We start from the raw sequence: 15,742 nt of genomic DNA on the forward strand, positions 1-15,742 counted from the left end.
GGTGCAGGCTGCTGGGCTAAATATACAGCAACAGGAGAATACAGCAGCACACTGCTAGCACAAAGATAGATGAAACATGAGTATATAGATAAAAAATGAGTATATAGATAGAACATGAAAAGCTATACAGCTGTAATGCAATAAATGAAGATATGAAACTATGAAATTATGAGGTACTTAGCTTGCAAATTTGGTGCCAAATTTGACGGTCCACGCTATTTGGCGCCAAATTTGCAAGCTAAGTACCTCATAATTTCAAAGTTTCATATCTTCATTTATTGCATTACAGCTGTATAGCTTTTCATGTTCTATCTATATACTCATGTTTCATCTATATCTTTGTGCTAGCAGTGTGCTGCTGTATTCTCCTGTTGATAGATAGATAGATAGATAGAAAGATATGAGATAGATATGAGATAGATAGATATGTGGTATGGGGTGTGATGCAAAGGCCAGATGGAATTACCCTAGGGACAGATGGCATTAGTGCAGGCCACGTTGACCAGACAGATGACTTTGACTTGACTGACTTGTGACTGACTTGTGACTGAGGAGACTGTGACTGTGACTGTGATTACTTGCAGGTTTGTAGCTTGTGGCTCGACTTGACTGGACCTCATCAGGAAGCAAGAGACAGAGCAGAGGCTCCACCCAGGGCTTTTATGGGGGAGACTCTGAGAGATCCCATTGGTCACCCTTAAGTCACCTGGTCACTGATATCTCCTGGGTAACAATCACATGACAACTCACATGTTAACAGTATTAAAGTGACAACGCTTTCCTTACACATTGTACAGAATACTACATAATAAACGTATGTACATGCAAGGGGGGCCCAGGGGACACTAAAGAGAGGCTGCCTAACAGGGCAGCAAGGGTACAGGGGTACAACGCCTGTACTAGACCACCACAGATAGATAAAGGAGTAGAGTAGAGCAGCACTACCACACAAGTGAGATATCAGCGGGTGCCAGCAGATAAATGTCCCAGGTTACGTGTCACAAGCAGATATCCACACCAACTAAAAAGATTCCGCAGCACTCCAATATAGGTGGAACGGGAGTGAAATTTTATTGACCTGACATCAAAGCGACGTTTCGGCTGCGCACTTGCAGCCTTTTTCAAGCTTAGCAACAAGTGATACTGACAGGTTATACAGGAAGTGTACATTTGGTCAAGTGATTAACATAATTAGTGCAAAATACATCATAAAGTGCAAAGAAGATATCATCTCCGATAATGTATATACATAAAGTGCAAGTGCTGGGAGATTATCCCATAAAAAGGTAACCCATGTTAAAAATCAATTAGAAGAGGGGCGCAGCATACACCGTTCAGTATGTCCATGCGCATGTGTACATATGGCATGTGCATAGACACACTGAACAGCGCATTGCACCGGAAGCCGAGGCCTGAGGAGTGTGGGGCCAGGGGACTAGGACTGAGTCCACCTGAAAAGGACCATAGATTGTACAGAAGGGTCAGTTCTGGACTGGGCAGCCACAAACTCCCCCTCTTAAATAATGCCGCCCTTGGCAACATGTCCTTGATGGAGGGTAAAAGACTAGGTCGCTGGCCCAAACAATGGTAGACAGTTCCTGGGGCATTTATAGAGAATGTCCGGCAAAGGGCTGGTGAACTGGGGAAGGGTCCATGTGGCATTTTGCACAACTTCCATACATGCTCAACAATGGGGTATTGAAACTGGGATACAATAAAGAACATTCTTTGTGTTCTTTGACCTTGTAACTGCTTGGTTGTTGGCGATTTTTTTTTTCCCCGGATCGGCCTGCCTGAGGCTCTCTACCCTGATGCCTGTGCTAATGGGGCCCTTTGGCTTAAGCTACTTTTCCCCATAATATTTGATTAGCAGTTTTTACCTTTTTACAACACATGACAATAGTACATATATACACAATAGCTCTGCCACTCTTATATGTGCTTCTTAAGACTTTCAGGAGATCTCTCTGGCCACAAGAGAACCCTGTGCACAGTGGACAGGAAACAATAGACATTAGACATTTGATGACTGATATGGACTGACTATACATTGACTTTTAAGGCTACAGTCTTAACATGTGACTAGCTTAGGTACACAAAATATACTATGTACATTACTGACTAATGTATATTTATACTGACTTTTGTACATGAAATTATACAAGAACTAGATACTCTATAATGACTAGACAATAGTATATTTCTGACTACTGACTTCTATATACATACGTTATGTATGCCATGTTATCTGTACACTATTACATGGCAATGAGGTAAGTGGATACGCTTCTCCTGACAGGCCCAGGATACCTCCTGTACAAATGCCATGGATAAAAAGAACATTTAGACATTATAGACATTTTTGTGCAAACATTTTTATATACACTTTATTACAAGATGTCCCACATAATAGATTTTTACAACAGCACTTTTGGTTGAATATATTTGTGCAAAACAATAAACAATACAGTGACCCCCCCGACCTATGATGGCCCCGACATACGATAATTTCAACATGCGATGGCCTCTCAGAGGCCATCGCATGTCGATGTCAGCATCGACATACAATGCTTTTTTATGTCGGGGACATCGCATTAAGTGCTATCTGGCAGCGCAAAATGCTTAAGCTGCTGCCGGATAGCAGCGTAATGTTCCCCGTGTGGTGAGGCCTTGCGGAAGACAGCAGAGGACCGGAGAAGACAGCAGAGGACCGGAGAAGACAGCAGAGGACCGGAGAAGACAGCGGAGGACCGGAGAAGACAGAAGAGGACCGGAGAAGACAGCGGAGGACCAGAGAAGACAGCGGAGGACCGGAGAAGACAGAAGAGGACCGGAGAAGACAGCGGAGGACCAGAGAAGACAGCGGAGGACCGGAGAAGACAGCGGAGGATCGGTGAAGACAGCGGAGGACCGGAGAAGACAGCGGAGGACCGGAGAAGACAGCGGAGGATCGGTGAAGACAGCAGAGGACCGGAGAAGACAGCAGAGGACCGGAGAAGACAGCGGAGGACCGGAGAAGACCAGGAGAGCCCAGCGGAGGCCCAGGGTCACCATCGGGAGCGGCGGGGACACCATCTCGAGTGGCGGGGACAGGTGAGTACAGCTTCCTATACTTTACATTGCACGAATCCCTCAACATATGATGGATTCAACAAACGATGGCTTGTTTGGAACGAATTACCATCGTTTGTTGAGGGACCACTGTACTCTTTTTTTAAGTAAGGTATAGTACCACTCTACAGTTCTGGTACGTAAGAGTCTGCAGTAAAGGATCACAGCTGTAAGCCGGGCACATAAGCTTATCCACCAGGCACATTTCTTCAATGTTACGTAGAACCTGTAAAACAACAGTGGTACTTCCACAAACAACAATCAGTCTCACGACTTAATGGCAGAAAGAAACAACATTATCACAGGTCACAGGTGAGCTTTATCCTGGGAATTGACCATCCCAGCCTCGCCTGTCGGATTGATTTCGAGGTTGGAACATATAGGGGGACCACGTGACTGTGCCCCCTCCAAAGGACTGACAAGGTAGAGTTACAATGACTACCATCAATGACTACCATCAGTATTGCAGCAGCTTGCGCAACTTGGGGACAAAGTGTTGGTGCCTGTTAGGGCGGCCAAACCTCCTCCTCAGCAGCAGTAGGCCGAGGCACATTAGTTGGTGCCCGAGGAGCAGGCCAAACCTCCTCCACGCCAGGAATAGGCCTGGGCATGTCTGCAGACTTCTTACTTGTTCCAGCTTGGTATACGGGAGCCATGACGGGCGCCTCAGCAGGAACTCTTCTTCTTGATAGGTACTTTTAGCCTTAGGAGACATCAAGCCAAAGGTGTCCGAATTCCAACCTTCTGACGGGAAATAGGCGAAAGGAAGTTGTGTCGAGCTCTTTGGATGGGTTACCACTGGCACCCACTCTCCTCTCACACTGCGGACCGGAGTATATTCCACTATCTCTACTTTCTCCAGAGAATGTAGTGGCGGTGGGAGATAGTCTCTCTGATTCACAAGAATGGTACCTCTGTGGCGGCAGTCCATTAGGGTGCCATACCCACGTACCTTATCAAATTTAATGACAATGGCTCTCTGCCGCTCTAGGGGTGGCTCTCCCTCTCTGCGGTGTTCCAACATCCTGATGTACAGGGTTTCAAGGCTTTTAGTGTCTCTTTGTTGCGCTTGGCGCACTTCATACAGCAATTGCTTAGAGCCATACTCTCTCCTCCACTATGGCAGCCATCTGGGCCTCTTTGCTTAACCCTCTCGGACTGTGCTGTCGGAACTGGGGGATGGGTCTTCCCTGGCAGGGGTAGGAGATACTGCCTCATGTACTGGATGAGTTGCGGCACATCGCCAAACATCCACCGGGGCAGCAGTGGTGACCGGGGGCGTGCTGTGGCCTTCTGGGCCTGGGGTGTAGATTCTGGGCTAGGAGTGGATGGGGGGGGGGGGGGGGGGTAGAAAAAGCAGCCTCAGCTGGGGTACTCACATCCAACTCCTCAGTGTCCCCAGTCCCGGTCGTGTGGAGACAACCTCACCGGCAACACTTCTCGGGACATGTGGGCGTTCCACCCGCCGGGGTCGCTGGCCGCTCCCTGTCCTTGTCTGGCAGCGGGACTTTCAGGCAGGCATCTTTGGCCCCAATTGATATCCTCTGCAGCCGATCCACCAATTCTTGGAAAACTTGAGCCGCGGTCGCTGCAGCTTTTCCGGCGCTGGGCGCCATCTTAGGACTCTCGCATCTGGTGCTCTGCTGTGATTCCGCCACATTACTCTCTCCACTGACTTCCGGCAAACTGAAAAGGTCCAGCAGTGCTGTTTCCTTTATAGTAGGCTTCGGCAATATGGCCGCCGGCCAGAAGTACATCAGCAGTGCATCGCTGACTTCCGCTCCCCCAGCAACAAGGGGCAGCTTTTTCTGGTTCCACCTAGGACTCAGAACGGCAACATGAATTCCATACTCAGGGGCGGGACGCTGACCAGCGTGGGACTTTTTCATGCGTTTCTCCGGCACATCTTTAACTCTTTCAGGTAAAGCCAGCATTTGGTTACGCAGCATGACTTCAGTCCATATTTTACACATGGCAGGCACCATTTTACTGTTCACAATAACAAGTCGAAAATTTTTTATCTATTTCACCGGCAAATTGCAATAAGCAGATTTCATTGACAAAGTCCCGTACAATTTCTGGCACAATTTTTGTTGCACTTTTCGCATAAGGTGCACACCCGTATCCCGTTCGTGACGCCAAAAGTTGTGGTGAGGATGTGATAAGGGCAGATGTTATTACCCTAGGGGCAGATGGCATTAACCCCTTGTATTCGTGATGACAGGGCGGGGTTAACTTCTGCACCACCCGAGGTATGGCTGCTGGATCCTGGGCCAGGCGCGGGGCAAATAATGACTGCGATGCCAAGTTACGGAACAATGGCAGCTTTACTAAGGTAGACAGGTGTTATAGTCTTTACAGCTCAGTTAGGCCCAAGGAGATGACCAGTGACTTCAGAGACTTGAGGGCTCGCTGGGACTTGCAGTGGACTTGGACTAGATTAGGCAGACCCACACTGACTAGCAGATTTGACTGACTGGACTATGACTGACTTCACCCCTGTGGTAGCTTACCAGGCTTTGACTTTCACCTGTGGGGCACTTGGTTGGTGGAAGAGTGGCTGCGTGGTTAGGCCTTGGGTCTCTTCAGGACACCGGACACTCTCAGGACTGTTCTGTACTCCGCAAAGACTGGAACTCATGAGAGCAAGCTCCTCCCTGGGTTTATGTAGGACCCCTCCAAAAGTCCTCCTATAGGTCACCTCCAAGTCACCTGGTCACTGGCACCTTCCTTGGTTACATATCTTAATAGTACTTAAAGGCATATACATCTAGATAAAATACATTAACCATTTGTAGGAACAATCACATAACCAGAGTCCTGAGGAGTGTGGGGCCAGGGGACTAGGACTGAACCCACCAGAAAAGGTCCATAGATTGTACAGAAGGGTCACTTTTGTACTGGGCCACCACCGAGACGTTCATCACAAACCATAGAATAAATGTCTCGGCCATCGCTCACAGTAATGACCATTGTACCAGGACCTGAGCAGCCATATCCCCTGGATTTACAGCCATGTTTGTTTCTTCCATTGATATTTTAGTCGTCTCCACGGGTTACAGCAGAATTTCTTCTGTTCGCTCTGTGAAATGATCTGCAGGCGGTCTGGGAGCAGATGCGGGATCATGTCCTGATCCCAGTCAGATCCCTATAACATCAGAGCTGTGAGATGGATAGTCATCATTCATATCCAGACAAGGATAATACATACAGCGCAAGGCATGAAATAGTAGGGGCGCACAGCAATACCGGACCTCACCCCACTCTGCCACATGTACCATTATTTGTATTAAAGATATATCTATTACATCAGTGGTCTCCAAACTGTGGCCCTCCAGCTTTTGCAAAACTACAACTCCCAGCATGCCCGGACAGCCATAGGTTGTTCGACTGCGGTCCTACAAGGCATTCACCGCTCGTACAAAATATCTTGATAAATTAACCCCCCCCCCCCCAAGGCAGAGGTGTAGTTTGTAGCTTCTGGGCCCAAATGCAAAATCTGCAACAGGGCCCCGTGTGCCAAATATAATACTGGTTTCTTATGGGGCAGATGTGTTTTGGGGCCCTCTTAGGCACCAGGGCCTCGGTGCGACTACTACCTCTGCACCGCTTATAGCTACGCCCCTGCCCCAAGGTATTTTAGAAAGTTGTAAAACTTTAGATTATAAAAAAATTTAACTTTTATTTACATTAAAGTGGGAAAGTCTCTTTAAAGGGGTACTCCACAATGTATCCCCTATTCCAGTGTTTCCCAGCCATTGTTCCTCCAGCTGTTGCAAAGCTACAACTTCCAGCATGCCCAGACAGCCAAAGGCTGTGTTTCCCAACTAAGGTGCCTTCAGCTGTTGCAAAACAGCATGCCCAAACAGCCAAAGGCAGAGTTTCCTAACCAGTTTGCCTCCAGCTGTTGTAAGACTACAACTCCCAGCATGTCCGGACAACCAAAGGCAGTATTTCGCAACCAGGGTGCCTCCAGCTGTCGCAAAACTACAACTCTTAGCATGCCCAGACAGCCAACGGCTGTGTATCCCAACTAAGGTGCCTTCAGCTGTTGCAAAACTACATCCCCCAGCATGCCCAGACAGCCAAAGGCTGTGTTTCCCTTCTAGGGTGCTTTCAGCTGATGCAAAACTACAACTCCCAGCATGCCCAAACAGCCAAAGGTAGAGTTTCTTAACCAGTTTGCCTCCAGCTGTTGTAAAACTACAACTCCCAGCATGTCCAGCAGCCAAAGACAGTATTTTGCAACCAGGGTCCCTCCAGCTGTCGCAAAACTACAACTCTCAGCATGCCCAGACAGCCAAAGGCTGTGTTTCCCATCTAGGGTGCCTTCAGCTGTTGCAAAACTACAACTCCCAGCATGCCCAAACAGCCAAAGGCAGCGTTTCTTAACCAGTTTGCCTCCATCTGTTGTAAAACTACAACTCCCAGCATGTCCAGACAGCCAAAGGCAGTATTTCACAACCAGGGTGCCTCCAGCTGTCGCAAAACTACAAATCCCAGCATGCCCGGACAGCCTTTGGCTGTCCGGGCATGCTGGGATTTGTAGTTTTGCAACAGCTAGAGGCACCCTGGGTGAGACACTGGATTAGAGTAACTTTTCGTTATCTTTTCTTTTAATTAACCTAAAAGTTTCATACTTTCGGCTCCAGTCTTACCCTCCGTAGAGATGACTCAGCTATGATTCCCGAGGGACGGCTCTGAAAGAATCCGTCATGCTAAACTCTTACTCTTTAGTTGGTCAGTCGGGCCCAGGGGACCCCCCGCTGCCTGGGCCCCGGTCTAAAGTGAGACAGAAATAAAATGGGTTTCCATAGCAACCTCATAACTCAGCAGGTACCTGCTATCTCCGGTGGAGAAGGTTGCCTTTTTTATTCGATTTTTCTCTTCTCTTCTCTGAAGCAAAATGCATTAACTTCAATTTATTTTATAAAAATAAAATAGACGGGAGCGCGTCAAAAAAATGGCTTAAAGGGGTACTCCGGTGAAAAACTTTTTATTTTTTTATTTTTTTAAATGAACTGGTGCCAATAAGTTAAACAGATTTGTAAATTACTTCTATTAAAAAATCTTTACTTTTTAGCAGCTGTATGCTACGGAGGAAATTCTGTTCTTTTTGAATTTCCTTTTTGTCTTGTCCACAGTGCTCTCTGCTGACACCTGATGTCCATATCAGGAACTGTCCAGAGCAGGAGAAAATCCCCATAGCAAACCTATGCTGCTCTGGGCAGTTCCTGACACGTACAGAGGTGTCAGTAGAGAGCACTGTGGACGAGATTAAAAAGAAATTCAAAAAGAACAGAATTTCCTTGGTAGCATATAGCTGCTAATAAGTACTGGAAGGATTAAGATTTTTTTTTTATAGAAGTAATTTACAAATCTGTTTAACTTTCTGGCACCAGTTCATAAAAAAAAAAAAAAGAGTTTCACCGGAGTATCCCTTTAACCCCTTAACGACGCAGGACGTATATTTACGTCCTGCGCCGGCTCGCGCGATATGAAGCGGGATCGCGCCGCGATCCAGCATCATATCGCGTCGGTCCCGGCGCTCATCAACGGCCGGGACCCGCGGCTAATACCACACATCGCCGATCGCGGCAATGTGCGGTATTAACCCTTTAGAAGCCGCCGCTTCTAAAGCGAAAGTGAAAGTGACCCGGCTGATCAGTCGGGCTGTTCGGGACCGCCGCGGTGAAATCGCGGCGTCCCAAACAGCTGACCGGACACCGGGAGGGCCCTTACCTGCCTCCTCGGTGTCCGATCGGCGAATGACTGCTCCGTGCCTGAGATCCAGGCAGGAGCAGTCAAGCGCCGATAACACTGATCACAGGCGTGTTAATACACGCCTGTGATCAGGATGAGAGATCAGTGTGTGCAGTGTTATAGGTCCCTATGGGATAACAATGATCAGTATAAGAGATCAGTGTGTGCAGTGTTATAGGTCCCTATGGGATAATAATGATCAGTATAAGAGATCAGTGTGTGCAGTGTTATAGGCCCCTATGGGACCTATAACATTGCAAAAAAAAATGTAAAAAAAAAGTGTTAATAAAGGTCATTTAACCCCTTCCCTAATAAAAGTTTGAATCACCCCCCTTTTCCCGAAAAAAAATAAAACAGTGTAAAAAAATAAAATAAAATAAAATAAACATATGTGGTATCGCCGCGTGCGTAAATGTCCTAATTATAAAAATATATCATTAATTAAACCGCACGGTCAATGGCGTACGCGCAAAAAAATTCCAAAGTCCAAAAAAACGTATTTTGGTCACTTTTTAAACCATTAAAAAAAGAATAAAAAGTGATCAAAAAGTCCGATCAAAACAAAAATCATACCGATAAAAACTTCAGATCACGGCGCACAAAATGAGTTCTCATACCGCCCTGTACGTGGAAAAATAAAAAAGTTATAGGGGTCAGAAGATGACATTTTTAAACGTATAAATTTTCCTGCATGTAGTTATGATTTTTTCCAGAAGTGCGACAAAATCAAACCTATATAAGTAGGGGATCATTTTAACCGTATGGACCTACAGAATAATGATAAGGTGTAATTTTTACCGAAATATGCACTGCGTAGAAACGGAAGCCCCCAAAAGTTACAAAATGGCGTTTTTTCTTCGATTTTGTCGCACAATGATTTTTTTTTTCCGTTTCGCCGTGCATTTTTGGGTAAAATGAATAATGTCCCGGCAAAGTAGAATTGGCGATGCAAAAAATAAGCGATAATATGGATTTTTAGGTGGAAAATTGAAAGGGTTATGATTTTTAAAAGGTAAGGAGGAAAAAACGAAAGTGCAAAAACTGAAAAACCATGAGTCCTTAAGGGGTTAAGCCATTCTTTTTATGCGCTCCCGTCTATTTTATATTTATAAAATAAATTGAAGTTAATGCTTTAAAAAGCTGTGTATTTTACCTTTATTCTTGCTCACATAGTGCAATCTCCCAGCATGAGAAAGTGGCCATTTCCCAGCAGGCATGACATCACTGAAGCCTGCTGGGGGACCACTTCTTCCCTCACATCGTTGCAGTGCTGTGATCAATAGAGGACCTCAAGCTCTGTGCATCTTTTAGTGAGGCTCTTTGCAGCTTTCAGTGAGGCTCTGTGCAGCTGTCAATCAAGCTCCGTGGAGAGAAGCACTTCCTGAGTTTGGTCTCCTGCCGGTCCGGGTGGAGACCAAACTCACTGTAGTAATTATGGCAGGGAACAGAACAGAGCCACCTAGTGGCCGTTTTTTGTATTACATTTTAAACATATTCATGTTGATAATTTTAAAAGCAAGTGAATGGGAAAGTGTCTGCTAATTACACAAGGAAACACTATATTAAAAGTTTCATTTGGTGACTCTTTAATGTCTGTGTGTTGGGTTATTTTGAGGGGACACAACATTAAAGGGGTATTCCAGGAAAAAACTTTTTTTTTTTTAATATATCAACTGGCTCCAGAAAGTTAAACAGATTTGTAAATTACTTCTATTAAAAAATCTTAATCCTTTCAGTACTTATGAGCTTCTGAAGTTGAGTTGTTCTTTTCTGTCTAAGTGCTCTCTGATGACACCTGTCTCGGGAATCGCCCAGTTTAGAAGCAAATCCCCATAGCAAACCTTCTAAACTGGGCGTTTCCTGAGACACGTGTCATCAGAGAGGATTTAGACAGAAAAGAACAACCTTAACTTCAGAAGCTCATAAGTACTGAAATTAAGATTTTTTAATAGAAGTAATTTACAAATCTGTTTAACTTTCTGGAGCCAGTTGATATATATAAAAAAAAAGTTTTTTCCTGGATAACCCCTTTAAACACTGTTATACAGGCCGTGCACTCACTACTTTACATTGGAGCAGAGGGGCATTTCTTCAGTGTTGTCCCCAACCTTTTCAGGTTCGGGGTCTTTGGCTGTCCAGGCTTGCTGGGAGTTGTAGTTTTGATGATATTTATTATTATATTTTTTATTCTTTTTTGCTGTTTTTCTGTGGATGATGAGAGTTGACTTTGGGACTCTTTAGGTTTTTATTATTCCTGGATGCAGCTTCTCACTCAGTTTACGAGATCAAGAATTTCGTTCCTCCCCGTCAAAATCATTAGTAAACAGAGTTTGTTCGCACGGCGGTGAGAGTGCGCGCGGCGCCAGGACGGAGTGTGTCCTCTGCATTGCAGGCACCTTTTCTCTGCTGTCTGTGAAAGTGGAGTGTGTATGAGACAGTGGCGAATGCTCCGGCCGCCTCACTACAACTGACAAGAGTTAAAGGGAATAAATAACTGGGTGCACCTGTACCCTCAGGTGCGAGAAAACAGAATAAAAAAACTAGATTCCCAGTCCTCAAATACCTCAACCAAAAATGGATGTACAATGGATTTTTAGTAAATATTGAAATTTATTAATACATTAAAAGTAGGTCACATAAAACAGTCACAGGGCCCTAATAATACAATAATAAAAAAAAAAGATAAAAAAAATAAAACTGTAATATAATGTAAATAATATGTCCCAAAATAGTCCTGTAATAGTACAGATCTTATGATATAATAAGGAAAATGATGGCAAAAGGTCTAAATTAGAGGAAAATTGCTGGAAAATGCTGTCAAAAAGGTCTAAGTTAGTGCAAAAACGGTAATAAAGCCATTTCATTGACGGATTATAGCCTGGAGCAATCTATCACAAAATGGGGTATTCACTTGTAATATAGTTAATATGTCGCTCACCAACTTAAAGGGGTACTCCGCTGCTCAGCGTTTGGAACAAACTGTTCTAAAGAGGGCTTATTCACATTTCGAAAAAAAACTTTGACACTTTATGACCCCATAGGGCAGTGTTTCCCAACCAGGGTGCCTTCAGCTGTCCAGGTATGCTGGGAGTTGTAGTTTTGAAACAGCTGGAGGCACCCTGGTTGAGGAAACACTGCCATAGGGGTTAACAAGGGATTAAAGGAGAACTGTCACATGTTCATGCCAGCCCTAAGCACAGGTACTGATGGATAGTGCGGGGGACGCTGATTCATATGATCCCTACCTTGCCCGGATCCGTCCTGCCGTTCGCCCGCAATCTTAGTTTTTCTGTATAGGCAAATGTGGCTGTAACTGGCACGGGCGGGGTTTTCAGGAGCCTAGTGGCACTGTGACGTCAGCGCAGCCCACTTATGAATATTCATCCCCCCGCCGATCCTAACTGGTTTTCACTGTCAGGAAGTGCTACATGAGCATTGAAGACCAGTGAGGATCGCCGGGGAGAGGGAGAGCCGAAGGGGGGATGAATATTCATAAGCGGGCGGCGCTGCGGACGGCGAAGACGTCACAGTGCCACTAAGCTCCTGAAAACCCCTCCCGTGCCAGTTACAGCTACATTTGCATATATATATATATATATATATATATATATACTAGGGATCGACCGATATCGATTTTTTAGGGCCGATACCGATAATCTGTCACCTTTCAGGCCGATAGCCGATAACTTATACCGATATTCTGGTATAAGTTATCGGCTATATCAACACCCCCCCCCCCCCCCCCCCATACTGTTTCCCAACCAATGTGCCTCCAGCTGTTGCCAAACTCAAATCAGCAGAAGGTATTATACATGAAAGGCTTAGATCTACAAGATCAGAAGATGGTATCACTCTTGATATGCTTAGATACAGTGGCTCAGCAGACAGTGTCACACATTGTAGATTTGGATACTTTTGGATCAGCAGACAGTGTCATACATGATAGGCTTAGATACACTGGATCAGTAGAAGGTATCACGCATGAAAGGTTTAAATGACACTGACACAGCAGACGTCATCACATGATAGATTTAGATACCAGATACACTGGATCAGTAGAAGGTATCACATGATAGATTTAGATACTAGATACATTGGATCAGTAGAAGGTATCACGTGATAGATTTAGATACTAGATACATTGGATCAGTAGAAGGTATCATATGATAGATTTAGATACTAGATACATTGGATCAGTAGAAGGTATCACGTGATAGATTTAGATACTAGATACATTGGATCAGTAGAAGGTATCATATGATAGATTTAGATACTAGATACATTGGATCAGTAGAAGGTATCACGTGATAGATTTAGATACTAGATACACTGGATCAGTAGAAGGTATCACATGATAGATTTAGATACTAGATACATTGGATCAGTAGAAGGTATCATATGATAGATTTAGATACTAGATACACTGGATCAGTAGAAGATATCACATGATAGATTTAGATACTAGATACACTGGATCAGTAGAAGGTATCACATGATAGATTTAGATACTAGATACACTGGCTTTGCAGTATCATACAGTACATGTTAGTTTAGAAGCCTCTATTACACAGGGTAGGCTTAGATATACCAGTCCAGCATTACACATGATAAACTTAGATACATTGGATCAGACCTCGATATCAGCAGACACAGTGTTATACATGAAAGTCTTAGATACACAAGATCAGAAGAGGGTATCTAACCAAATAGGCTTCGGTACACTGGCTCATAGCATCACCCATGATAAACGTTAGTTTAATAGACACACATGGTTGGGAAGTGTATCATATGTCATGCATACATGTAAAAAATGTCGATCATCCAGGGTCTCAGTGCTGAGACCCCAACCAATCACTAGAAATAGCTGGGGGAAGCACTCGGCACTACGCTTCACTCACCTGGTGTTCATTGCAGGAGATGGTCTCCGTTATAGTCTTTGGAGCCCGTCATCACCAAAGATGGGGGTCGGGGGGTAGACACAGTGCTGTGCGATCGGTGGGGGTCAGCACTGAGACCCTGACTGATCTGAACTTTTAACTTGTTTGCATGACTAACAGTAACGCTTTACAACAGCTTGATAGGCAGTTAAGGCTGGGTTCCCATTACGTTCCCCCCCCATACGGGAGCGCATATGGCAGGGGGGAGCTGAAACCTTGCGCTCCCGTATGCGCTCCCGTATGTAATTCATTTCGACCGCAGTGAAGCGTTCGGTCCGGTCGGCTCCTTTTTTCCCCCGTATGCGCTTTTACAACCAGACCTAAAACCGTGGTCAACCATACGGGGCAAAAATGAGCCGAACGTTTCACTGCGGTCGGCTCATTGAAATGAATTACATACAGGAGCGCAAGTTTTTAGCTCCCCCCCTGCCGTATGCGCTCCTGTATGGGGGGAAAACGTAATGGGAACCCATCCTAACAGATGATAGGCTTAGATGCACTGACTTATCCGAGAGTATCACACATAATAGGCTTAGATACACTTCTTATCACGTCTTAGGCTGCATTCACACCACGTTTGTGCAATACAGTTCCCCTCTACGTTTTCAATGTAAAAACCGTATGGAACCGTATTGAAAACCGTATGCACTGACTCTCCATTGAAATCCATATGCCAAAAGATGCATCCGTTTTGCATCCTGCACAGTTTTGTCCGTTTTTTTTCCCCGTATCCAAATCCGTAGTCTACCACGTTTTTTGGTCCAGGTGAAAAACTGTATTAAATCATATATGGTTTTTTTTCAACATGGTAATTGTACAGAACTGTATGTGCGCACGGTTCCATACGGTTTTCACCATACGGTTTTTGACTTTGCACAGTTTTTTTTTCTTGGAATTTCAATCAAACAAGTGAAACTTTATTCATAATGGAGTGAAAAGTTAAAAATGTATACGTTTTTTTCTTAAAAACGGATGCAACCGGACATCACTTTTCAAACCGTATACAGTTTTTAACTGTATACGGGTTAAAATTTGTACACACATTTTGATACAGTTTAGTCAGGTTTTGAGGAATCAAAAACCTGATACGGGAACCGTATTGCAAAAACGTGGTGTGAACCCGGCCTTAGCATTGCAGATCACTCTCTTGGAAGATTATGTTGGTAAATGGGAATATAGGGTGAGATTTATCAAAGCCTGTGAAGGGGAAGAGGGGTGCAGTTGCCCATAGCAACCAACCCTTTGAAAAAGGAAAGAAGCAATCTGATTGGTTGCTATGGGCACATGTTTTGATAAATCTCCTACATTGTGACTAACTGTGTGACAGACGGACTTGGACTCTACCAGGCCTGACGGTAATAAGGTCAGTGACTGTGGAGTCACGGGGGTCACACCGATCCAGGTCTTGTGATTTAACATCATGGTGAAAGAGAAATTACGGAGCTGCCGCATAAGTGTGAGTCACTTAGTCAGCCATGACACCTTCTCTCAGCAAAGTGCGAACAGCATTTCAGCCGCACGCCGTACGGTGCCAGAACCTGAACACTCCATGCACTGATGCAAATTCTCTAGTACAGGTTGCCTCCAGATGTTGCAAAACTACAACTCCCAGCATGCCCGGACAGATATTACAAAAGTACAACTCCCAGCATGCCCGGACAGATATTACAAAAGTACAACTCCCAGCATGCCCGGACAGATATTACAAAAGTACAACTCCCAGCATGCCCGGACAGATATTACAAAAGTATAACTCCCAGCGTGCCCAGACAGATATTACAAAAGTACAACTCCCAGCGTGCCCGGACAAATATTACAAAAGTATAACTCCCAGCGTGCCCGGACAGATATTACAAAAGTACAACTCCCAGCGTGCCCGGACAGATATTACAAAAGTACAACTCCCAGTGTGCCCGGACAGATATTACAAA

At 44.9% G+C, this 15,742-nt stretch overlaps 1 protein-coding gene across 2 annotated transcripts in view; it reads left to right on the forward strand.

Moving 5' to 3' along the window:
- The first annotated feature begins 15,140 nt into the window (after nucleotides 1-15,140).
- Nucleotides 15,141-15,742, forward strand: part of ACMSD (aminocarboxymuconate semialdehyde decarboxylase) — a 66,286-nt gene continuing 65,684 nt past the window's right edge. The window contains exon 1 of one of the 2 annotated variants that reach the window (XM_056533238.1): nucleotides 15,141-15,166. Coding sequence is in view for 1 of the 2 variants with exons in the window: in XM_056533237.1 (XP_056389212.1) it covers nucleotides 15,232-15,267 (36 nt within the window). In the remaining variant the exon portion in view is untranslated. Of the gene's footprint in view, nucleotides 15,268-15,742 lie in introns of both variants that reach the window. The other variant, XM_056533237.1, reaches the window with a different exon arrangement.

Source organism: Hyla sarda, chromosome 8 (genome assembly GCF_029499605.1).
Source record: "Hyla sarda isolate aHylSar1 chromosome 8, aHylSar1.hap1, whole genome shotgun sequence".
Classification (NCBI taxonomy): Eukaryota; Metazoa; Chordata; class Amphibia; order Anura; family Hylidae; genus Hyla; species Hyla sarda.